Below are 26,944 nucleotides of genomic sequence, written 5' to 3' on the forward strand. Positions count from 1 at the left end.
CCACTCTGTCTTTGAGCAGGTGATTTGGCTAGAACTAGGTAAATGAGTTAGGTTTCAGTCCTGCACATAATCAGGCTGGTTAAATCCAATTAAAATTGTGTAAAATTGCAGCTCTGAAGCAGGTCTGATTAGACAAAAGTCTCACTGTGTTCAATGGAGCTGACTTCCAGGTAGGTGTGCAGTCATACATCACAACCCCATGAATGTATATTCAATGTAAGTACCATGTGACATAAATGTGCATAGGATTGCAGCTTTAATGCTGTGTAGCACAATCCTATAGATATTTACTCAGTAACACATTCTGTTGTATACAATGGAGCTTACTAGTAAGTATATTTAAGATTGCAGTCTCAATTAATTGCCTATCATATTTATAATATAAAAATCTCCCACTGGCTTGAGATACTTTAAAACAATAAAACACCACAGGGCTAAAAAAACATTAGCTAAACACACACACACTTTTTTTTAATCTATAGGAAATTTCATATAGACGGCAATGAGTAGTGAAGTCCTTAAAAGCTGTTGTGTCTAAGTGACTTTTTAAAGGTCTGTTATCTTGTTACAGATCCTGTTCCCATTGATTTCATTGGGTGCAACACTAGTCCCTATGTTGCTATCCTGTTAAACATGTTGCAGACATATAATTCTTAATTAATAACATGCAATGCAGCCGACAACTTAATAATTAAAAGACCTGAAATGACCCCTGTCTTTATGTCCTTGGGAAAACCGACATTCATTTTACTTAATGGATGTGTTCTCTGGTGCCATTTATTTCCTTTGGGTAAAGTCAATATCAATAAACCATAAACACTCATATATTCATATACTTCTTTCAATAACACAGTTGCAAAAAGATATGATGAATATAAAATAATACTAGATTTCCCACTGGAGATGAAATGGCTGCTCCTAAAGTTATTAGTTTAGTGTTAGCCTTGCGTAACATTTATTGATTTAGGGAGGCGGAGTGGATAGCATATCATCATAGTTTACTATCTGAATGCAATGAGGAAATTTCATTCCTTAGAACTGAATCCCTAGATTATGGCTCAGTAAATAATGTATGAATTGCCGCTGGATACTGTTTCTAACTGAGCAGTTAGGAGAGATGAAAAGACTAAGCACCAATTATATCTGAAATGTAGTGCTTAGCCTAGGATGATTTCCATGAGTGAAAGAAACATTTGAATTAGTTTTATGTATTTTATGGTGTTTTTATTTGTGTTGTACCCCGCCTCGATCCAGAGGGAGAGGCGAGTAACAAATAAATAAAATTATATTATTATTATTATTATTATTATTATTATTATTATTATTATTATTAAACCAAATGACCATTTCCATGGCCTGCAGCGCTAGCACAGCTTTTCATAGTACTGCCCTACACTGGTGAAGGCGGAAAACGTTCAGAACAGAGGCAGGGAGGGGGTAGCATCCCCTCTAGCCATTGTACTCTATAGGCAATGAAGGCCCATCTGGATTGGGGTGGCTAGCACAACTCTGTATGTGGACTGGGTAGCAGAAAGTTCATTAGTGAGGATTCCCCTTGAGGCAGGAAGTATCACAATCATATATAGTTATAGCAGGAGTGCAGACCTCAGGCCCAGGGGCAAATCCAGCCCACCCCTGGTTCCCAATCCCACCTCTTGGGGTTCCCCAGATGTTCACACCCTTCCCCTGGTCATTTGGTGGTTGAAATGCCTGTCCTAAGGCTTAGCCACTGGCTATAAGAGCCTTCTTATGCTATTTTTGCTCTGCCCCTTTTGCCCCAGCCATGCTCACCACTAGAACGTGGCCCCCAGGAGCTTCTCCAAAATGGAATTCACCACTTGCTGAAAGAGGTTCAACACCCTTGAATTATAGGGTGCTATTTTAGCTGCCATGGAGCAAGTCACTGTTATTACCATTGTGGATAAAATAAACTGCTGGAACAGCACAGGTTGACCTGAGGTACATTTGTTTTCAATTTTCACCATTTTTATTTTTTACAACATCTAAACAAACATCACACATCATACAAACACACATAATACATACCAACAAAAATACATATAAAAAACTACAATTACACTAAAAAAAACATTTAGGAGTGAGGTTAGGATATATATATATATATATATATATATATATATATATATATATATATATATATTCCTTTGCCCTCTTCAGGCCAGAAATGCCCCTTAATTTCTCAATTACCTTTCCACCTAATTTACATACATTAGATTCATAAAATTGTTCCCTTTCCCCCTCTTGATTTAAAATCCACAAACTAATACATCATTTTTCTCTGTCTCTTTCAAATATTCTATCAAAGGTTTCCATTCCAACTTAAATGTGACTGTTGACCTTTCTCTCATTATCACTGTAAGTTTTGCCATCTCTGCCAGTTCCAACATCTTCAACATCCATTCCTCCATTGTCGGTATTTCTGGGTCTTTCCAGTTCTGTGCAAAAAGCCATCTTGCTGCCGTCACCATTTACAAAAACAAATTCCCCCTTCTCTTTTGTTTGTTTGTCCATTAATCCAAGTAAGAATTCTTCCGGTTTCATTTCTATATTTGTCTTCAATATTTTTTGAATTAAAGAATGTATCTGAATCCAAAATGTCTTGGCTTTTTTACAAGTCCACCAAAGATGATAGAAAGTTCCTTCCTCTTTTTTACATTTCCAACACTTACTTGAAGCCCCTTTAAACATTTTTGCTAACTCTACGGGTGACATATACCATCTGTACATCATCTTATAAAAATTCTCTTTAAGTTTTGCACACAATGTAAATTTTAAACCCTTTCCCCACATGTTTTCCCATTCTTCCATTAAAATATTATGTCCAACATTCTGTGCCCATTTTATCATACAATCCTTTACTTGTTCGTCCTCCATCTCATATCTTAACAACAATTTATACATCTTTGCAACAACTTGTTCATCATTTGTACATAATGATATTTCAAATTCAGATTTTGTTTGTTCAAATCCATGATTTTTCTTGTCTATTTTAAATCTTTCCATAATTTGTACATAAGAAAAGCATTGACATGTAAGACCTTCTTTCAACAATTCTTCCCTTGTTTTTAACTTATATTCACCTTGCAACAATTCTAATACATCATTATATGTCAACCATTTATGCATACTTGTGAAGTCCCTTCTATTAAAAGCCTCTTGCATCGATATCCATAATGGTGTTTTCTGACACAATCTTGGTTTATATTTATTCCATATTCTTAGAATAGCATGTCTTACATAATGATTGTTAAATTCCACATTCACCTTTGCTTTGTCATACCACAGGTAACCATGCCAACCAAATCTCAGTTCATGTCCTTCCAATTCCAACATTCTTCTATTTTTTTGTGTCACCCATTCTCTCAACCATACCAAACAGCAGGCAGAGAAATACACTTTGAGGTCTGGTAAACCCAGTCCTCCTCTTTCTTTTGCATCCTGCAATATTTTAATTTTAACTCTTAGCTTTTTTCCTTGCCAAATAAATTTAGTTATCTCTCTCTGCCACTGCTTGAAAGGTAAATCCGATGTTACAATAGGTACAGTTTGAAACAAAAATAACATTCTCGGTAATACATTCATTTTAATTGCTGCAGTTCTCCCCAAAAGTGACAGTTGGACCTTTTCCCAACGCTCCAAATCTTTTTTAAATCTCATTCCACACTTTAACATAATTATTTTGAAATAACATACAATTCATATTTGTCAATACAATCCCCAGATATTTTACTTTCTTTTCAATTTGAAAACCTGTTTTTTCTTTCAGTTTTTCTTGTTCTTGTGTATTCATATTTTTTTGTTAACATCTTAGTTTTCTGCTTATTGACTTTAAAGCCTGCCACTGTCCCAAATTATTTCAGTTTACTCATCAGCGTTTCAATGCCCTTTAAGGGATCCTCCAAAGTAAAAACCAAATCATCTGCAAATGCCCTCAATTTATATGTCTCTTCCTTTATCTTTATTCCCCCAATTCGTTTTTCTAGTCTTATGTCTCGATTCAACAACTCCAACACTAAAATAAATAATAATGGTGACAGTGGACACCCTTGTCTTGTTTCTCTTTGTATTTCACATGATTTAGACAGATCTCCATTTATAATTACTTGTTCTTTTTGAGAGGTATAAATAGATTTTACCCCTTTTATAAGATTTTCTCCAAAGTCCAGTTCTTCTAAAGTTTTAAACAGAAAGTTCCAGTTAAGATTGTCAAAGGCTTTCTCTGCATCTAGAAAAATCAAAACTGCTTTCTTCTCCGGATGTTTATCCAAATATTCCACCACATTTAGAATTGTTCTTACATTATCTTTCATCTGCCTTCTGGGTAAAAATCCACTTTGATCTTCATGTATAAATTCTTGTAACACTTTTTTAAGCCTTCCTGCCAAGATTGTTGTAATAGTTTATAGTCATTGTTCAAGAGTGATATTGGTCTATAATTCTTTGTCAAAGTCAAGTCCTGTTCCTCTTTTGGTATAAGCGTTATATACGCTGTCTTCCAAGTATCAGGGATCTCTCCGCCGTTTAGAATCTCATTCATTGTATTCTGTAGTGGTTGTAGAAGTTCCTCTTTGAATTTCTTATAATATAGTCCTGGAAGCCCATTTGTGTACGTTTGTGTACTCATAAGGGTTTTGAGGTTCAGATGGGGAGAGGACTCACTGCACTACACCCCAATCCTCTAACCTGTGGTGTCAACAGAAAACCTAGGAGACAGTGGCCAGGTCTACATCTTGTGTCAAATCGTTACAAATGTGGAATAAAAAGCAGGATATAACACTAATTTTATTTATTTGTTACCAGCCTCTCCCTCTAGATCGAGGCAGGGAACAACATTGAATACAAAAATACTATAAAATACATAAAACTGATAAAAAATATATAAAACTAATACATTATTAAAATAACAACCAGACATTTAAAAATTCGACTGGGTAGGCCTGCCAGAAGATATCAGTCTTTATAGCTTTCTTAAATCCGGAAAGACTATTAAATTGTTGAATCTCTCCCGGCAGGCTATTCCACAGTCTGGGAGTGGCAGAAGAAAAAGTTCTCTGGGTAATGAAAGTAGTATATGGAATGTGGATTGTGCCCCAACAGTTATCTGTGCACTTCAATACCGCTATAAAGCAGTAGTGTAGATCTAGCCCATGTTGGGTTGAAACCAAAAGCTAGCTTTATTCTACTCTCCTTTTCTCCTTGCCCAGCACCATCTAGTGGCCCTGGTGTTTATACAGGCAGCTAAGTCCTTGGGTGCTTCCAAACTGACAGTATGTAGTGCTACCAGTCAAAAGGCATTGTACAGCTATTCCATCTTTCCCTCCTGAAGAATTTTTTTTTGTAGTAAGAAAAAAGACGGAAGAAGCAGCAGGAAAATACGGGAGGGTTACAAATGGAAGACAGTGGGTGCTTCAGGATGGAGGGCTCCGTAGCACTTCCAGTCCGAAGGATTGTGCAGACTGTCCATCTTTTTTCTTGATGGATTTTCTGCGGTAAGAAAAAATACAGAAAAGGTGATGGGAAAACATGGGAGGGTTACTGGTGGAAGACATCATCTGGGAACACCAGCACCAAAATTCTGTGAATAAGGCAGGATGATGGAGCCATAAAAGCCTTGTCTGGAAGTATTAAATGTCATCTGATTCGTCAGAAAAATTCTGTGTCTGTGGCAGGGCAATTGCATAATAAAAGCCTCATCTGGAAGCAATTCTTATCTTTGTCCTAATGCTCAGTCCTGGTAGGCTAGAGGCCTTGCTGCCTCCTTAAGCCTCCCTTTGAGCAGGATATTGATTGAAAATATTAGTGGCCTAGGAAATTGGCAATGGCAAAAGCAACACGTAGGGGACCAAAGGAAGATAGCAGGAGGCACCAGTTAGGCAGCAGTAGCCAGGTATAAAGCTGAATTTCTGAGTATGTTTTTGAGATTAGTAGGTTTGCCCGTCTTTGCAAGAACTATTGCGGGGGGTGGGGGGCATTCTGGAACCCAAAAAATAGAAAACGGAATCTGGAGATATGCTGGAACACTGTTATTTGCAAGCATTAAAACAAATACAAAGATTGATCTTTGTGTGCATGACTATCTCCTGATTCTATTGCCAATTTTCATTTTGAAAATCACTTTGAAGGGATAGCTTGGCCACAGTGATACAGGCATTAGTAACCTCAAGGCTGGACTACTGCAATGAGCTCTATGTGAGGCTGCCCTTGAAGCTGCTCCAGAAGCTGGAGCTAGTGAAGAATGCAGCAGCTCGACCTTTTGTCGGGAGCTGACCGTTTCCAGCATGCAACTCCTTTGCTGAGGGAACTGCACTGGCTTCCTATTCGCTACTGGGCCAGGTTTAAGGTTCTAGCACTAGTGTACAAAGCCCTAAATAACTTCAGACGAGGATACCTGAGAGAGCGCCTTCTCCCCTATCAACCTGCCCAGTCACTGAGGGCATCTGAGGACATGCTCCTGGTGGTTCCACATGGACCTATGGTCCAACTGGAGTCCACCAGGGGAAGAGACTTCAGTGTGGTGGCCCCCTTCCTAGGAGGTCAGGCAGGCACCAAACTTGAATTGCTTTGGCACCGCATGAAAGCACTGTTGTTCCAGGAAGCTTTCCCTGAATGACCAGTCATAGTTTTATTTGCACTTCATTTCTTTTAAATATGTATTTTAATGTGTTTTTATTCTATTTTATTCTTTTATTCTATTTGTTCCCCGCTCTGAAATCCTTGAATGGGGTGCAGTATATAAACATTGTAAATAAATAATTTTTATGGGGTGAATCCAGACAACCAGTTTATCATATGAAAATGTTTTCTACCACATGTGCTAGCTCATCTGTATTAATGCAAATGTAGTGTGTGTGTTTTCTGCCAACATGTTGGGACACTTTGTAAGGTGCAAAACTGGGAGAGCATCCAAAATGGACACACGAATAGAAGAGAAACGTCTCAGGATGCTGAAACAAAGATTTTATTTGTAAAAAAAAGAAAAAAGCCCAATTTCTTTCTTTCTTTCTTTCTTTAATTAAATTTATATACCGCCCCGTAGCTGATGCTCTCTGGGCGGTTTACAAATTTAGGCATATTTGTATTGTATTGCAAGGCCTTTTTCAGGACGCTGTAAAATAATAACACAACACATTATTAAAATAACATAGATTTTTTAGGATTAAGAAACATATAGTACATTCCACACTGCAGATAGGCCTGTGCATACTTATGTCTAAAAACAGCTACAGTACTTTTTTTTAAAAAAAAAAAAAAAATCTCTTACTAAAATTCAGTGGCAGCTCAAACAAGTGTTCTGAAGGCTGTAGTTTGTATTCTATCTTTTAGAGAAGTTTTTGGAGACATTTTGCACATGTTCCCAAGATACATCAGTTAGCTCAAAGCCTCTCATATCTAGAGAAGACATTTTGTAAGGACATTTTACTATTTTAAAAAAACTGTTTTCAAATACCATTTTGATATTTGTCTACTTCTTTGCTTTAGATTTTGTGCTGCCCACCCTCTCCCCGCCCCGGCCAGCACACATTGTAATGAGAGAGCTCTCCTCATATTTACCACTTGGTGTATGTGCTTATTATTTTATTTATTAACAATATATTGATATGCCACCCAATCATGTAAGTTCTCTAGGCAGCTACAATATGCTACATTGGCATATGTTACGCCGGGTACAGCTATTTGTAATATAATAGCCTAAAATGGTAATCTGTAGCAAAGGACAATGACTGGGGAAATTATTCCCCAAGCTATAGAGTTTTATGGCTTGAGTTGTCTTTTAGGGAACGGCTTGACTTCTGTGCTTTTTCTCCATGGTATTCAGATGTCACATTTTCCTAGTTCAAGCTTTGCTTGTGTATTTTGAATAGGGTGACCATATTTGGGAAACCAAAAAAGAGGACACCTAGTGTGTGTGTGGGGAAGCAGCTTTCTGAGTCTTGCAGAAAGTATGTTATTCCCCCTCCACCTTAAAGAACCCGATTGGAGTGGAGGAGGGGAAAGGATTTCATTCTGCACCACCACCATCCACTCCAATTGGGGCCTTTTCTATAATGTCCACGAATGACCCACTTTCCCCTTTAAGACCTCAATTGGAGCTCGGGGTAGGGGAATGATGTGCCTCAAGAAAGCATGTCATTCCCTCCTGCCATGCTAATGGCAGCCTTAAAGGGGAAGGTGTGTCATTCCAGGACATTATTGAAAATTATAGAAAATCCCCCCTGACACCATGCAAAGAACAAAAACCAGGACAAATCCGGGGAAATCCTGACAGTTGGTCACCCTAATTTTGAACAATTCTGATAACTGAAGTTATTATTATAAAACACTAAAAAAAGGTTAAATGTTAGTGTGCTTGAGAGAGTTTTTACCAAGAAGTAACAGCTGTGTGTCTTATGTAATAGCAGAGCTGGTTGGAGTCTGCATATATAAGATTGGTGTTGATTTTCAGGTGTGATGGGCGCATGTACACATATCACAATTGCAATGAAAAACATTAAGATGAAAAACTAACACGCTCATTTCACACTTCAAAATCAGTAAAGGGCTTTGAAAGCTTATTATCAGCATAATATTACTTTTTAAAAGCCAGAATTTAGAAGACATTATTAAGCATCTAAATCTCTAAACAAGGAACCAGGAAGTAACAGTTAAAACATTGCAACAATGCATGGAGGGATAGGTAGTAGGACTATCGTCTTCACTCCATAGCAACAGAACTACTCAGTAACCAGGGGTGGAGTAACAGCAACCAAGGAATAGTTCCAAACCAGGCTGATATCTGTAATGTTGCACTTTAGCACAGATTTAAGAAGTGTGTAGTTCCCCGCAATTGGTCAACTGTACCCACCCATTGTAGAGTAAGAACATTTTGGAACATTTTGAGGTTTCCGTATTTTTGTTAAGACTTGACATTAAGAAATATTGCCCCTGTGCGTGACCTTTCTTGAAAATAGAGTTCTTGGAAATGCATTGATGAGATGGCTGAACAACGGCAGCGTGCTTTATCTACATCTGGAGAAGCACTCTACAAACTCCTGGGTCTTGAGAAGGGGGCATCCCATGACGAAATCAAGAAATGTTACAGGTATTTATGAAACTTCCAGCCTAACATGTTTGCTAGGCATATCACTGCATCTCCCCCCCCTTTCACACATGTTACTATCAGTCATCTTTAAAATCATCAATAATTTCCAGAAACATCTTCCATTTGACCCCTTTCATTAACCCCTCCCTGCCCTCACCTATAGTTTTGCAGTTGGCTGAGAGCAACTGAGCTTGTGAGGGCTGGGCTTGCTTAAAACTGCAATCCTATGCTCACTTACCTGGGAGTAAGGTCCATTGAATTTAGTGGGATTTATATCTGACTTGACATACATAAGATTGCACAGGAAATGAGGTTTAAAAGAATCTGGTGCATTTTCCATATCAAGGGTGCAGAACCTCAGGCCCAGGGTCCAAATCCAGTCTTCCCAAGTTTCGTGAGATGGCCCCCCTTCACCCCACCCCGAATACCAATCATTTGACAGTTTCCTGGCTTTTGCATAGGTTTTTTCTCCTCACATTCTAAAAGGTTGAATTCCGTCTCCCGAGCCTTAGTTAATGGCAGTAAGAACTTTAAGCTACAATACGCTGGTATTTATGCATTGATGGCCCACCGCTTTTGACTTTGAGTCTGTCACCACCCACCAATGGAATTTGGCTCCTGAAAACTTCTCTTAAATGGAATGCAGTCCAAGAGTTTCTGCACTCCTGTTCTATGTAGCTTTTTTAAGAGCACTTGCCAATTTTGAAAAACCAGATATATTCACAATATGATATCTAGCCCTTGCACACACCCAGACATCTTTCTGAAAATGCGAACAGTCAACTTACCTCTGATATGAGAAGGAGGAAGAGTATTGCTAATGTTTTCAAAGCTGCTTAATGGCATCCCTGCAATGAAAATTAAAAACCATATAAAGGTACAGCATAAGCCCTATTAAGCATAGGCCCTATTAACGCACACACTTAAAAATAATAGATCTGTTTTATAGCCATGCCCTTATTAAAAGGTACATGCATATGACTTAAAGAGCTTCCTTCAAATGTTTTTATTATTTTACAAATTACTAACAACATTTATCTAAATAATGAATTTTCTACTGTTATGAAAGGCTGGAGATTATGGGTAAGGTCTAATGTGAGGTATATCTTTTCCTGGAATCAAAAAGTGTTCAGGACTTTCAAAGCCAAATAAGACATCTCTCTCTCTCTCTCTCTCTCTCTCTCTCTCTCTCTCTCACTCACACACACACACACACACACACACACACACACACACGAGTTTTAGTAACCTCTAATAGCAAGACAATTCAGATTCTTCCTTCAATTGTTTTAATCATACAAGCACATGGCACACCATTATGTGATGCTTTTGCTAATTCTACAAATTGTTAAAACAATCCTTCAAGCTTACCTTTGAATAGTTGTATTAGCCCTGATATATACACATTAACAAGGAAGAAATTCCATCGTTGTTACAATGTCGTCTAGGGATAAAGAATAAGTAAATACTATTCTAGTGATATGAGGATTGCATACATGTAAAAATTTAACATAATAAAAAGTATTTTTTTATACTGTTGTTTTTATGTTTTTAAATTTTGTATACTTTTAATGTTTACTGTTTTTAACTTTTAACTAATGTTGTAAACCGCCCAGAGAGCTTCGGCTGTGGGGCGGTATATAAATGTAATTAAATAAATAAATAAATAAATAACTTTTGTAAACCGCCCAGAGAGCTTCAGCTGTGGGGCGGTATATAAATGTAACAAATAAATAAATAAATTATTCTCTCTTTCGCTTTACTGTTCAAATCTGCAGAGGCAGCCTTTAGCTAACTCTCTGCTCTCTGTGTTCGGTCTCTTTTCTTCTTAGGTGCATACCTACCCCATCTTTCTCACCTTAGTTGTGGGGCTCGGTGTGGGGGGCAGGGTTATGGTGTGTTACCTTCCAAACTCTGATAGATTCCCCTATTCAAAACACTCCTAACCACTGAGGAATACTCTACCAACCATCATGGGCAATTAACAAGCAATTGCCCTAACAATGGAAAATGCCCTACTCTCTGTACCGGTTCTTTCGTATTGTTTCTCTGTATAACTTTATAAAATATGAAAAACTTTCTATACTTGAGTTGCTAATACAGAGCATTTCTAATTTCTTCAAATCCTTAGTATCGTTTGTTTTTTAAATGTGTTTATTTTCCCACCCTCTTTTGCAAAGATATGGGGCAAGCATAGGCATGTTTAGGGGACGTCTTTTTGTTGCTTTCTTACAACAGACCCTCTCCAAATGCTATAGCTATAGCAGTGAGGGCTCTCTCAGCACACCTCCAAAATCACTAGGTTTAAGAAAATGAGGAGGTACAAAATAATCCTGGGGTAAATGGAGGGCTAGAGATCCCTAAGGAGAGCGACATGGGATTCCTGCAGTGAGCAAGGGGGTGGACTCAGTGGCCTTATAGGCCCCTTCCAATTCTACTATTCTATGAAATATGAATTATTATGATGGATGGAGGTTGGAATTAGGGATGGGAGGAAAGAAGAGGACTAGGTGGCTGGGAATAAGGTGGGAAAGTAAGGTGAGAGCCAATTTTTAAAGAAACCATTAACTTGTACTACTGCCACCATTACAACTGCATAACTGGTTACTATTTCTACTGCCTGGCAAGGATATTTTACAGGAGAGGAGCAGTGTGTGTAGCAATCCAGCACATGGTACTAACAGGGCATCCCAGCACAAGATACATCCTAGTGCCATTTTGAACGAGGCATTTTCTACCTCTGTGTATTGCTGCTGCTGCTGCCGGCTTTATTAAGAACCAGGAGGAAACATCCAAAGATGCTGTAGAACACCAGATCACTTTCTAAAAAATGAAATCAGCCTTTGGATGTTTTTCTTCTGCACGTTAGTGGACCTTCCTTGTTTCCAGGACAGCTTTGTAAAGTGTACAAGAGGCTTTCTCTGCGGGCCACCACAGTTACATTTATAATTGACATTGGCAACCATATTTGTGGACTTCTGCTTATCTATCTTGGTGTTGTTTTCACATTAGGGGAGGGGGGGTACAAAGTTTTTCTAATCCCTGAAGGGGAGAGTTGTCATGGAAGAATGCAAAGTGAACTGAATTTTATTTTGCATTGTACATGAATAGTGATGATTTACATAGCAATCTATGGTAAAACTGACAGTGTTGTTTTATCCATCTTTATTAGCAATTACAGGTAAAAACAAAGGCTGCTTCTGAATAAAGTGGAAATATCAGAGGGATTCACACTTAATGGGATAGTTGTAAATACTTGCAACGCAAAATGATGAGTCAGACTCTTGGATTTCATTTAATTGATCCTTTAACTTATGCTAATTTGCTTCATGAATCTAAAAACCTGCTGCTGAACCAACCAGTTGGCAATGCACTATAATAATCCTATAATACCTGACTTCAAATTTCCTATAGTTATTAGTTAGCTTGATACTTGCCAGAACAAAACAACCTATGTTATTTAAATGCATAAACGTGGTCCTGCTACATGATTCTTCCTTTCCAGTTTTATATAAATGTATCAGTTAAAGAAAGAGTTAGCATTATTTGCAATTAAGAACTTTGTTCTACTTTGGTTACAGTAGCTTGCTAGGGCACATTCAAGTACGTGGGCTACACTCAGGAACCAATAGCTCTTCATGTGTGCGCATCCCATGGACATAAGTGAGGGTCCGCCAGGAGAACTGCTTTGGGTTAACAAGCTGTTATGCTGCAATCCATCCCACAATTATACACATTGAAAGCTGTTTACCCATTTGGGGTTTGCTGCTTCCCTCACTGATGTTGGCTGCTAAGGTGAGCAACATAATGGTCACGTCCACATGCAAAAATAAGGCAGCAGTCTGCAGAATCCTGGCTTATCATGAATGTGCTGCATGTTTGGCTCCTCTCGCTAATGTGACCTGCTCTAAACTAACCATGAATTAAAAGCTTACCATGTCATCCATACCAAGGATCCTGGCTTGTCGCTCCCAAACAAGCTAAAATTTGCATACCAAGAACAAACCCTGGTTTGCTATCTTGGCTTGTAAAGAGAGCAACAAGCCAGGATCCCCAGTTCAAATGATACTGTAAGTTTTCCATTCCTGGTCAATCTTTATTTATTTGTTACATTAATATCCTGCCTTTCCTCTGAGAATCTCAAGGTAGCATACGTGATCGTCTTCCACTCCATTTTATCTTCTCAACCACCCTATGAGGTAGGTGAGTAAGGGTCAGTTAGTGACTGGCCCAAAGTCACCTAGTGAACCAAGTGGGGACCCATAGTCCCAGTTCAACACTCTAACCATTACATCATGCCAGCTCAATTTTAGCAGCTTGCACTAACAGGAGCAACCAAGTAGGAGGAAACAAGCTGTATGCACAAGCACACAACTCATTCACAATAAACCAGGATTCTCTGGAATTGTAACTTACCATTCCGTGTAAAGGCATATGGCTACCAGATTAAAATCCCTATGAAAAAGGTCCATATGTTATATGGCTCAATATAGTAGTAGCTGGTTTGTGCCCCTTCTCCACAACTAGAATGAATTCAGTTGGTCCCCAAAGAGGTACAACACATCACCAGCACAATTGCTCAATTCTCTCCTAGCTAATACAATCCACACTAAATGGCTACAGAATTCCTCCCTCATATTCAAGGCCTGTGTCTTCTCAACTCCTGCTTCTCCCCTCTCTAATTGTATCCCTGAAGTAGTAGTAGTGAAGGCTGAGAGAAGCACTCTCAAGCTCGACTTTAGACTTTAATGCTACTAGGCACTCAATTTGTCTCATCCAGAAATGGCAGATTGTCAGGCTCTCCGCAGTGTTCTGAGAGGATGAAGCTACCAATTGCTGCTTGTTATGCAGAGTAAAGCCAGCAAATCTCTTTGAGGAAGTCTTTCCATCTCCCACACTATTGGGGATATATGTTCAGACGGGACTGCAAAAAAACCACCCTGAATTCATTGGCAGGTATTATTATATCTAAATGGGGTCCAGCCCAATGCCACTCATTTGCTGAATTTTATTGAACAATGCAGCGGAATCCACTGTTTAGTTAAGCATACTAAAGTCTTCTATGATCAACAGTGAGCCTGGTTAGCTAATCTGCCTATCTTGGCTTGCCTTTGTTAATGGTGGGCGTACTTGACCCAGCTTTTTTAGGTTTTGAGGTGGATGGGGGAAGGCTGTCTCACAAGAACAAGGTTTTGAGAACCAGTCTTTCAGTGATTACGATTGCCACTAGAGGGCTCCTTCTAATTAACTGTTAAAAGAAATTACTTCTTCAAAGATAGATTAGCCTTCTAAAACCTTTTTGCGTCCATAGTATAAGAAACAAGAAAGGCTTCTGATCATTCTCAGAAGCCTTTTGATAATGCTTTGTTTTTATAAAATAATGGGATCCAATAATCTCTGCACTGGGGGACACATACAAGATCTTTAACAAACTACATTCGTCATGTTACATTTCAGCATTTCCCGACTTGTGTTTTGAAGACACAAATGGTCAGATATGTCCAAAGAAGCTTGCCTTTGGAAAGATGCATTCTAACATGATAGATACATTTTTACATTATATTTTCTGGCAATTTCTTTATAGATGATTTTACTGAAATCTCTCGTCCAAGTGTGTTTGGACTTCCTCTTATACACAGTCCACCATAATCCGGCCAAATACTACAGTGTTTGGCCTAGCCTTGGCTTTTTCTATTAATTTACCTTATCAAGCACATTCACTTTATTTTCAGTGCTTTTTTATTTTCATGTTTAAACCCTGGATCTAAAATTAAAATGTGCAGTCTGAACATTCTGCTCAGGAAAGAAACCTGTCTCCAGTCTAATGTTATCTAATTACTGCTTTCTTCATCTTTCCTTGCTTGTTTAAGGAAGTTGGCTCTGAAATATCATCCTGACAAAAATCCCGAAAACCCAGAAGCTGCTGAAAAATTTAAAGAAATCAACAATGCCCATGCAACACTAACTGACGTCTCCAAAAGAAACATCTATGACCAGTATGGATCATTAGGGCTGTACATTGCAGAACAATTTGGTGAAGAAAACGTCAATACGTACTTCATGCTTTCTAGTTGGTGGGCAAAGGTACGCAACTTGAATGCAAAGGTGGTGCATCTTTCTTCAGTGACATAGAACCATAGGTTTGTAGTTTGCTTTGGTCTTGCTATTGTAGCTCTCGCAGAAACTGCACAGAAACTCTGCAGAGTTCTAGGTAAGTCAATCTAGAACAAGTTTCAGAATCAGGAAAAGCTTGGTTGAAATGGCTGTCACGTCTCAACAAGTACAACAAAAGTATAATGATGCATGCTTTCATGAAAGTGCTTATTAAAGGATGTTTCCTTGTCCCTTTCATTTACTAATTAAATATGCTGCATGGCACTTTTATCGCCTCAAGACATTAATTATATCTGAAGCTGAAGCTCCAGGTTAATTTTGACTTTCTTTTCAGTAATGACTAAATGAAAATGACTCATTGCTCAAAGTGAAAAGTCCTCTTGGTGTGACAACCAGCTAATCAGTTATTGCAGTACAAACTTAGCCCTATTCTGGGCTATATATGGCATGGTGTATGCGTAAGCAATAGTAATACATAACACTGTGTACCATTATGGCACACCTTGGGTACCGTGTGAAGGGGCTGGGAAAGGAAGTAGAAGTTGTGAGGAGGAAGAGGTTGGAAGAGGAACAGAACGGTCCAAGCACAACTGACAGAAATGGATCTTGCGGTTCTGATGACATCAGAGGTCTTACTCATGTGTTCTGTTATGTAATTGTAAGAACTTGGCATTTGTGGGTGTACATATCACGAACATTAGCATTTCAATCAGTATGACCAAATGCATTAGGCCTCAGGCATCAAAAAATGTGCCAGATCTCACACCTAATGTGTTATTCTCACTGCTATTTCTAGTTACAAAGTCTTTGGGCCAGAAGAGATTGTTAATTTAAATAGAGCATAGATAAACGAGACTTTGCCATTTTACACAGGCATGAGTTTTTATATGAATATTATGTAATACTCTTATATTTTGCTTCCATGAGCTACCCTCACACTTTGGCTTTAACAGATCAAACTTAAAGTACAACATCATTAAGGGATTCCACCTTTTACTCCAGGTGGGTCCCTGTGTCTTTTATAGCTGCATGACTTGGCAGATATTTAACAATTGCAGCTTTCCACGGTATAGAGATGTAGTGTTGAGAGAGCTGTATTTGTTGAATTTTGGCCTATCGTTCAGCAATTGAAAGCACAAATCCTTTTAAAAGGCATCAACTTTAAATACAATCAACTGTAAATATAATATAATGAATTAAAAAACTCACTGTAAATAATTTTCTTTCTGATGCTACTAAAGGATTCACACCTTCCTATTTCTGTTGTGTTGCTCCAGAAGTTGTCATGAGAACATCAGAAAAGCCCGGCTGATGGGATCAGACCAAAAGTCCATTTATCACCACTTTATAGTCTTTAATTCCATAAGCTAATGATGCACTGTGTGAAGAATTATTTCTTTTGTCTGTCCCTGAATCTACTAGCAATTTAATTGGGTTACCGTACATTCCCTATACCTTCGTTAACAGAGGGCAGGGGCTAGTCTTTAGTGAAGAGCTTTAAAATGTACTGGTCATTGGAGTTCTCTGCTTAACAGTAGTTTAGTACATTGTACAAATGCTCAAGTGTGTTTTGTCTAGAACAGCCTTGCAAAGTAAGCCCACAGAAGGTATCAGCCCCTGGCCCGTGTCCTCTCCACTTCTTTTATTCATGTAATTTTAGTCATATTGATGGCCTAAAAGAAAAAAGAACCAAATTGTCTCCAATTTGGAAAACTTCTCTTTGTGTTCATCTAAGCAACTGAGTGGACATCAGACTTTCTCCATTGTGGTGTTTAAACTTGGAGCTTTATCCCTTGGAAGACTTTCTTGGTGTCTTCCCTTTTATCCTTCTGATGGATGTTGGAAGACCATCCTTTTTCACCCAGTCTTTTATGATCATTAAGCCAATTGTATGCTGTGCATTTTAGATTTTATTTTATTCACATGCTTAGATGTTGTTAACTATATTACTGCTTTTAAGTTAATTTGTTTGCAATTTGTATTTTATTGTTTTACTAGAGTTTTGTATTTACATTTTCACATTTGGGAATATTTTTGGCCACTTTGGGAGCCTTTTTTGGGCTAAAAAGCAGCACAGAAATAAGCTTCTAACATACCAAGCAAGTCATCCATTTACAGTTTAGGATATTGCTAATCTTGTCCTGGTTATTGACTGTCCTTAGACCTACTCAGGATGTATCGATTCAGTTGGTCAAAATTATTGCTAAACTCCAAGTTAGCTTGACTTCACCATGTGAACAGTGGTTGTGGATAACATGAACCCTCCATTCCTAAGTCTCTGAATACATCTCTCTTCCTCTTTTCTGCTTCCTCCAAGGGCCTCTTTGCACTCTGTGGCCTCTTGACTGGCTGCTACTTTTGCTGCTGCCTGTGCTGCTGTTTCAACTGCTGTTGTGGAAAGTGCAAGCCTAAGCCCCCAGAAGAAGAGCAAGAGTTCTGCATGTCTCCTGAAGATCTGGAAGAACAAATTAAGACCGACATGGAAAGAGGTGCTTATTATTGTGGAGATGGAGATGTACTATTTTACACACATACATGCACATACTCTTATTTTCTCAAATACATACCCTGGGGTTTCACTCCATCTGTTCAGCTTTGCTGGTGTTAATTTGAGAAAGGATACTAAACTGAATGAAGTGTTAATTGAATGCCTCTTAACCTGCTGCACAGGTTACTTGTAGTGCTCAACAGGTGGCTGCTTGTTAATGTTACTGCTAATCTGTATGCTGTTTCTCCTCCCCTCTTTTCAAGTTTAATTTCTTGCTTTATGATGAGTTAAGACCCATGTTGGATCAGACCAAGGGTCAATCCCATCTACCATTCCATTCACAAAGTGACAACCAATTGTCTGTGGGGAAACCACAAATAGGGCATAAGTTTTTTTACTGTTTATTGTTGTTCCCCGCCTCGATCAAAATGGAGAGGCGGGTAAGAAGTAAAAATTATTATTATTATTATTATTATTATTATTATTATTATTATTATTACTCATGTTCCCCCAGCAACTAATATCCAGAGGTGTATTGCCTCACACCATGGAGGCAGCATATAGCCATCATGACTGGTAGCCATAGACTTATCCTTCATCAGTTATCATCATCATCTATTTATTTCTTACCCGCCTCTCCCTCTGCACTGAAGCGGGGTACAACACAACTACAATTCCCTTTTAAAGTCATCCATGTTGGTGACCATCACTATATCTCGTGGTAGCACGTTTCATAGTTTTACTATGCGCTGTGTGAAAAAATATATTCCTTTTTATCTATCCTGAATCACCCAACAATCAGCTTCATGTGATGACCTTGGTTTCAAATATTATATGAGAGGGAAAAATGTATCTCTATCCACTTTCTCCATACCGTTTCTACTGGAATAGGTTACAACTTGCCTTTGTGACCTTAGCTTTTCATTGCGGCCCGGTGTATCTTCATTTCCTTTCTCAACAGAATAGCCAAGGCTCTCTGGGCAGTTCACAAATAAAACAATAAAATAAATATCAAAACATAATAATAAAGTTTTAAAAGTTTAAAAATGCCACGTAAAACCAAAATAAATCCAGCAGCAGTAACAGCCCAGGGAAAGCCTGTGTGAAAAGATGTGTTTTCTGGAGGTGTTTAAAGGATGTTACATTCCCCCCCCCCCCCCGAAGGTGGTTTTTTCCAGGTGGTGGATGCTGCTACAGAAAAGGTCCTAAGACATACAAAACAATTTAAAATCTAGCACCTGGAATATATTTTATCATTAAATGACTGGTATACCTCTCTTACATAGGATGACCATATGAAAAAGAGGACAGGGCTCTTTAACAGTTGTATTGAGAAGGGAATTTCAGCAGGTGCCATTTGTATGCATGCAGCACCTGGTGAAATTCCCTCTTCATCACAACAGTTAAAGCTGCAGGAGCCCTGCCCTCTTGACCAGATACAAAAGAGGGCAGGGCTCTTTAACTGCAGCTTTAACTGTTGTGATGAAGAGGGAATTTCAGCAGGTACTGCATGAATACAAATGACACCTGCTGAAATTCCCTTTTCAATACAACTCTTAAAGATACAGGAGCCCTGTCCGCCTTTTCATATGGTCACCCTACCTTACAAGAAAAGATCAAACCTGGCATAGTAAAAAGGGGAGTGGGGGCAGTGATTACTAAAGACATTGTGCAACTTTAATAACTGCATGTCATATAGACATTATCTGGTGTAGTGTTGCAATTGCTGCAATCCTATACTGAGGAGAAGCTGTACCTGTTGAAGTTCTGCAGCTAAAAGCACAGCACAGGGGGCGGGGGTGTTAAGAAAAAGAAAAGTGGAATCACAGGAAGCTGGACTAGGTGACAGTCAGAACTTTTGATTCTCAGATAATAAATTTGGTGTGGGGAGGAAACCTATGCAAATCTATTCAAATCTCAGGCAATTTACATAAATGTGATGGAAATTATAGTGTTCCTTATTTCAGAAAATCAGATGTGTCAACCCTCGTCTACATCTGAACGTATAATAGCAAATGACTCTGTTCTGAGGAGGGAGGTATTATTTCAACTGAAACAGCAGTTGAAAGAAAATGAATTTTAACTAATACAAGCTGATGCTAGCTGAAACAATGTACTTGATTGAAAATGGTGAACCCTTTGCAGGGTGGTAGGAGATCTGTCTCTTTACCATAGGATTATTTCCTGGGTGTGAGGCCTGGCCATTGACAATTTGCATCTATGTTTTGTGCATTTATGCAGAATTTAAATTGCCTAACACTGAAGCTGAGATCAAACAAATGCAGCCCAGGTGGCAATTTTATTTTATGAGAAATTCAAGCTCGAATGTCCTAGATATTCATATTCAGATCTTTCTGAAATCCCAGGATCAGCTTTCTTTAGTATAGGTATGCCCTCTATCACACACTCCAAAAGACAGCTGAGATAATGACAGCATGATCACTGCTGCCCACCGTGGCTTGTTTAAGCCGCAGTGCATGCTGGGCAGTTTTTGAATATTTAAACAGTTTGTTGTGTCATCTGAACCTGGGACTCCTCGCATAGCCCATGGTCTTCAGGCTCAGGCGACATAATAAGCCATGGCTGCAGCCTGAATATTCAAAATGGCCCTAGAATGCACCACAGCCCACTGTGGCTTACATAAGCCATGGTGGGATGTTTGAATGTCCAAATTGACTGTTATCATTTGTGTGCACAAAACTTGTCCATCCTGGCTAGTTAAGGCAGCCAGAGGAGACTGGCCATGTGGGCAGAGAAATGATTAATGCTTTTTTGAGAGAGGGAGCTAAGCTACAAGATCTAGTTTGAATACAGTAGTTCTTCTTTTGTTAAAGAAGCTGTCTCTAGACCCCACTGTATTGGACAACTACTGGCCAGTGTCCAATATTCTATTTCGGAGAGATGTTGCTCAAGTATGTGGTGATGACCCAACCGTAACATTTCCTGGATGAACTGACTAACCTGGCCCATTTCAGTCTGGCTTTCAATGGCCTTGGTCACCCTGGTGCAGGGGAGTGGGGCATCTCTTTCAGCCGAGGGCCAAATTCCATTTTGGAGAAGCTCTTGGAGACCGCATTCCAATGGTGGGCACGGCTAAAGACAAGAGGGGTGGAGCCAAAAATACAAATAATACCGGCATATTGTAGTTTAAAGCTCTTACTACCAGTCACTAAGCCTTAGGAGAGGCATTTCAACCTTTTTTAATGGTTGCAAAACTGCACAAAAACCAGAAAACCACCAAATAATCAGTGCTTGGAGGAGAGTGGAGCCAGGGGAAGGCTTTTGGTACTATCCACCTTGGTATTCTTCAGAATAATCTTGCTGGGATGGAGCTTTGGGACACCATATTACAGTGGCTCTGGTCTTTCCTGGAGGGCAGATTCAAGGCAGTAGTGCTGGTGGACATCTGCTTGGCATTTGGCCTATGGTATGTTACAGAGCTTTGTCCTCTACAATACTTATAAATGATTTATAAAAACCTGCCAATTTAAGACCCGAGTTAAAGCTATTTCATGTTGGCTCAAGCTCCACAAAGCCAGAAAATTGGAAGCGAAGGATGATGCTCTGGATCAATAACGATGTTGTACAATGTTACAAATTGAGCTTGCTAACAACTTACCCTCCATGCACCCAAACTGCACCTACACTTTCCAAGCCCAAATTCAGACGAGGAAGATGGAATGCCTTGCACCAGCAAAGATGAACCACATTGCCCTGGTCCTGTACTGCCTAATGCTGGAGGAGAGGCTTTTGTGTGACACTATGATTAAGACTAAATGCCATGAGTGTTCAAGTTTCTTATTCAGGATTTGAGCCAACAGAAGGATGTTAAAGGATGCAGAAGAGGATCTCACTGTTTAACCCATCCTGTCAGCTGCTGATGTAAGCAACTAACGGTTGACAGGCATGAGTCAAATCACAGAAGGCTTCCTCTAGCAATACAGTAAGGCTCAGATGTTTCATAAGGCAAGACAGGACCAGAACAACATGGAACCTTTGCTTGTCCCAGACACTCTGTCTTCCCCACCAGGATTTGAAAGACCAAGGAAAGGTGTGGGTGCATAGAGGGTTAGTTGTAAACAAGAACAATTTGTGACATTACGTAACATCAGTCCTGATTACAGAACATGTCTGTTATGGCATAGTAAGTTTAAATGTTCCAACTGGCTGGAAAATCAAAATGGAACTTCACTAGACACAGCATTGCGTTATTATTCCAGTGGGAAATAACCCCAGACAGTAATACGCAACTGAAGACATGAGCCTAGGGAAATGAATGTATAAAGAACAGCACATGCATAAACCATGTTTACAAGATAAAGCAAAATGAATAAGATAACAGAAATGTTCTGAATAGGTAGTGTCCAGTTCTTCCATGGTATTTGCCTGTAGCTGGTTGAAAATTCTGTTATGCAGAAGGGATGACCCTTCTTAGTTTTTCATCAAAATATTTTTTTTATATAATAGTTTTTATTTTTCCAATACTTAAACATACATCAATACAATAAAAGAAACAACATAATACTTAAATGGTGAATAACCTTAATAGCATATTTTCTAGTTTAATCTATTAACATAATCATACTTAACATAAAAGTGCACCCCCCCACCCCGGGATCTATTCCTGTTTCCAAAATCTCATTGTTTCTTCTGGAGGTGGTTTCCCACTCCCCTTAGATAAAACAAATTCTAGGAACTGTTTCCATATTCCCTCGAAATCATTCGTTTTTGTTATTCCTCTTCTCACTTTTATATTACATGTTAATTTATCATTAATAGCAATGTCCCATATCTCTTTATACCAATCTTCTATAAGGTAATCCCCTTGAACCTTCCAGTTCCTAGATATCATTAACCTTGCTGCTGTCAGCAAATTCGTTATCAATTCTTTTGTCTCTTTATTACAATTTAATTCTCCATATAATGATAACAATGCCACTATAGGTGTCTCTTCAATCTCCATTCCTACAATTTCTTTTATCTCATTAAACACCATTTTCCACAATTTTTGAACAAATTCACATTCCCACCACATATGTAAATACGTTCCTTTTTTTTGACACCCTCTCCAACAATTTGCTGAGTTCAGCTTATTTATTTTATTTAATCTCACCGGGGTTAGATACTACCACCATATAATCTTATAATAATTTTCTTTTATCCTCACAGACATATTTCTCAACACTCTTTGTTTCCATATTCCCTCCCAGCTCTGTTGCCCTATTTGTACCTTCAAGTCAGTTTCCCAGACCATCTTACCCATACTTTCTGTCTCCCACTTCCCAAGTAGTATTCTATATATTTCACTCGTTAACCCTTTTATCATTTTATCATCTCCTTTCTCCATTTCTTTCTTTAAGATCAGCTCCTCAAATTTCGTAATCACTCTACACTCTCCGTTATCCTTTAGCCATTTCTTCGTCCACTGTTCTAACTGGAAATAATTTAACCACGATAAATTTTTCTCTTTTAATCTCTCCACTACCACATTTCTTCAATTTTAAGACGCACTTTTCCCCCCAAATAAACAGCTCTAAAAATGGAGTGCGTCTTAGAATCGATGGCGTCTTAGAATCGAAGCAATATGGTAGATGCAAATATGACTTTTTGAGATCACTTTGCAGGGTGATTGGGGCCTACAGCGCGCCCCGTGCAATCCTCGTGAGCCACGCCCGGAAGACACGCGGCTCCAAGAGTCAGGATGGCTCACCCCCCCCCAAGCACCGGGTGCCCCCCCCCAGCCGCCGCACTGGGAAGCCCATGCCCCGAGTGGAGCCTGGAACTCCTCACACCTGCAGAAAAACTGTGCCCAGAGGCCAAAGAAGTGCTGCTCCACTGAAGCTGCTCTCACACGGCAGCTCCAGCTCCAGTCGTCTCTCTCCTCCTCGTACAGGCAGGCCTCCAAAAGAGGAAGCTCCTGCAGCAGCCGCGAGCCGTGTGAGCAAGGACTTACTTGCGTGTAGTCATGCTTTGTGACTGCGTACCCTGATAGACGCGGGACTAGAGAGTTAAGCGTTTTAGCTCCTTAATCGCATCTTCTCCTCTCTCTCCCCGCCCGAAAATATTGTTTACTCTTTGTTTCTACGCCCCCCCTTTCTTCTCGCACAGAGGGAAAAAAGAAAAGGACACAACCATTAAAAGAAAGCGCGGAGGGCGGGGAGGAGGTTGGCTGGGCGGTGAGGGAAGTAGTATTTCTTCGATTCTAAGACACACTTTTCCCCCCAAATAAACATCTCTAAAAATTGGGTGCGTCTTAGAATCAATGGCGTCTTAGAATCGAAGAAATACGGTAATTCTTCTCGAGTATTCATCTTTCCTAGCCTATCTTTTAGCATTATCACTGGTGTTATTGGGGAAATACTTGGAAGTAAGTCCTTTTTGTATACACGCCATATTTTCCAGTGATTTTTTAAAAGGGGGTTCTCTATTTCTTCCCCCCATTTTTTTGTATATTCTCTGAAAATATATATTTTCTAGTTTCCATTCTTTATCTTCTCCCTTTCTATCCTCCAACCAACTTAAATCTCCTAATCCTATCATGCTTTCTACTACATGTCTCAACCTATTAGCTATGTAATATAGTTTTAAATTTGGGAGTCCTAACCCTCCTTTTTTTTCTTCCAGTGTATACCACCTTTTTTTATTTATTCTCGCTTTCCTATCACCATTGCAAAAATTATTTAAAATATTTTGCCAACTTTTTAATTTTCATCAAAATATCTAAGGACACATTGAACAGGCTACAATTTAATGGGCTGGAGGCACTGTTACATTGAATCCAACACAATCCCTGCAATCTAGATGTACTGGGCCAATCAGCCCAACATGTGTCTTCTTTTGTTCCCTGTGAGCTCTTTGGATGATAGGTTAGGCCAGGGTATAGGACCAACGTTGCTTGTACAGTCTTTAGTGTTGCCTTTCTGCAGTTTGGGGCGGGGGGGGGGAGTACCGAATTTTGCACATGAGTGCTACAGCACTCTGCTGGGAGCATAGCAAGCTACTGCTTATGCATGTACTGCAGCCAGTCCCAGAGACAAATCAGCAGCACATGGCTCTGCTCTCAAAAGTAGATAAAAACTTCCCCTCCCCACATTTTCTAGACAGCAGAGCCCAAATCAAAGGACATGCAATGTGGAGATTTGTAAATAGAATAGGTATCTATAGGTTGTAACAGATGTTGATCTAACTTAAGTCCTATTCACTTCAGTTGGTGGGAATCTACACTGATGTTATTCTAACGTTTTGAATGGGTTACTGTGACGCACAGCGTCACGTGACCCTGGGTCTCCAACGTTGCAAATGAGTCGTACTTACAGGTTCTATTTCTTAGTTCCAGCGTGGCTACAGATTCATGTGCCTCGTCCTACTGGTAATTTTCCTCTCCCTTTCTCAGAGCTGCTGGGTTTGCTCCGCCCACTTCCTGTTCTCCTTCCTTCGCCCCGTTTGCTATCTTAGCTGCTACAGTAGATAAATTACACCAGCGTTATACTGTGCAATCACTGACAATTGCATGCAAAGGACTCAGAAGTTTTCCACCTTAGAATCTGCTTTGATTGTGAAGTAGTCCCATGCATCCAGCATTAATTGTGCTCCTTTTGCAAAAGATTCGCCCCAGCCGCTGCTGTGGGCGCAGGAGCAGGATTTTAAACAAATGCTTACATCTGCGTAAGCTTTATAGATAAAGACACCAAAATTGGCACAGTAATTCAAATACCAGGTTTGAATCAAATTGGGTCATCGGTTGATTTTTTATGATTTTTTTTTTTAACATTTCCCCCCTCTTTGCAAAGGAGCTGAGGAGCGCTCAAAGGATCGCTATAGCTCCCTGCAGGAAAATAAACAAGGGTCCAAAGTCCAAAACTCATGACCAGCAGGGCTTAAATGGGGCTGCTGCTGAAACTTTTCAATTTGGTTTCCCATCCAAACTCTGACCAGACCCAGCCCTGCTTAGCTTCAGCAAAATGGCTGGCTCCTATGCATTCAGGCAATTCCCTGGGACTTGTGTTAAGATGTTTTGGGAGGAGGTTTGTGTGTGCTTATGACTATTGCCCTGCCCTGCTCTGCTCTGCTGGCTAGGAATGAGGCAGGCAGTGGGTGGAGCAAACCCAGCAGCTCTCACAGAAGAGGGAGAACAACGGAAGGCTTGAACCATGTGCCCTGAAGTTCCGTTGCAGCGAAACGTAAGTCACGCTAGTGTGTCCCGTGATACAGAGAAACGATACAGAGAACCACGTTAGAAAGGGACACTAGCAACGTTATAAGACTAGTGTAGATCCGGCCTTGGTCTGCTCCAAGGGTGGGGCACCTTTTTCAGCCCAAGGGCTGTATTCAGTGTTGGAGAAGCTCTGTGGGGCTGCATTTCAGTGATGGGTGGGACTGAGGGCTAAGGGGGGTGGGGCCAAAAATGCAAACCATACCAAAAATACCACCATATTTTAGTTTAAAGCTCTTATGGACCCTGCTCAGATAACACATTAGGTCATGGTGGTTAAGCATTTTGAGCTAAACATTATGGCTTAGTGTGTCGTGTGAACCATTCCTAACTATGGTGGCTACATAACCATGGTTTAAACATGCTCACTAACTATTTGCTGCAAAGGGGTTAACAGCCTAACCATGGCTTAGCATAGGAGAGGCATTTCAACCTTTAGCATGGGGAAAAACTGCACAAAAGGTGGGGAAATACCAAATAAACACAATCAGTGGTTGGGGGGGAAAGGGGCTGTGGCCAGGGTTTGGCTTGTGGGCCTGATGTTCCCCACGCCTGGTGTACTATAAGTAGGACCAACACTGGGTACAACACTATATCAACACACCTATTTTCTTAATTCCATACAAGATTTTAAGTATCTGCTTAACCCTCTCCTACTGGGACTTTAAATGATTATCTTTCACTGGATTGTACCTTTAAATAATTATAGTCATAAACTAGACTACTAGCTGTTCCTGGCTGCAGTCAGTTTTGTACAGAAATGACCCTTTGAATGGAATAACTTCTCTAATTCCCATTTTCTTCTTTGTTTTAGATGGAGAAACTCCAATTCTGCTTCAGCCGACAAATGCAACTGAGAAAACCCAACTTATTGGGGACAGTCATCGCAGTTACCGCACAGATTCATAAACCAGCAGCCACTGGAGTCTCACCAAATGGCACTGAAAGAATTCTAGATTGTAAAGCATGCTTAGAACATTTTCACACCTGACACTAGGACTGCTGCACTTATACACACACGTGAGAGTAA

The 26,944-nt window shown here is 39.6% G+C and overlaps 1 protein-coding gene across 1 annotated transcript; it reads left to right on the forward strand.

Moving 5' to 3' along the window:
- The first annotated feature begins 1,351 nt into the window (after positions 1 to 1,351).
- Positions 1,352 to 26,823, forward strand: DNAJC5B (DnaJ heat shock protein family (Hsp40) member C5 beta). Its single transcript, XM_063129853.1, has 5 exons — positions 1,352 to 1,363; positions 8,994 to 9,100; positions 14,971 to 15,184; positions 17,532 to 17,703; positions 26,729 to 26,823. The coding sequence occupies exons 1-5, from the start codon at positions 1,352 to 1,354 to the stop codon at positions 26,821 to 26,823; spliced, it is 600 nt and encodes a 199-aa protein (XP_062985923.1).
- The last annotated feature ends 121 nt before the right edge of the window (positions 26,824 to 26,944 follow it).

The sequence above is a fragment of the Elgaria multicarinata genome, chromosome 7, assembly GCF_023053635.1.
Source record: "Elgaria multicarinata webbii isolate HBS135686 ecotype San Diego chromosome 7, rElgMul1.1.pri, whole genome shotgun sequence".
NCBI lineage: Eukaryota > Metazoa > Chordata > Lepidosauria > Squamata > Anguidae > Elgaria > Elgaria multicarinata.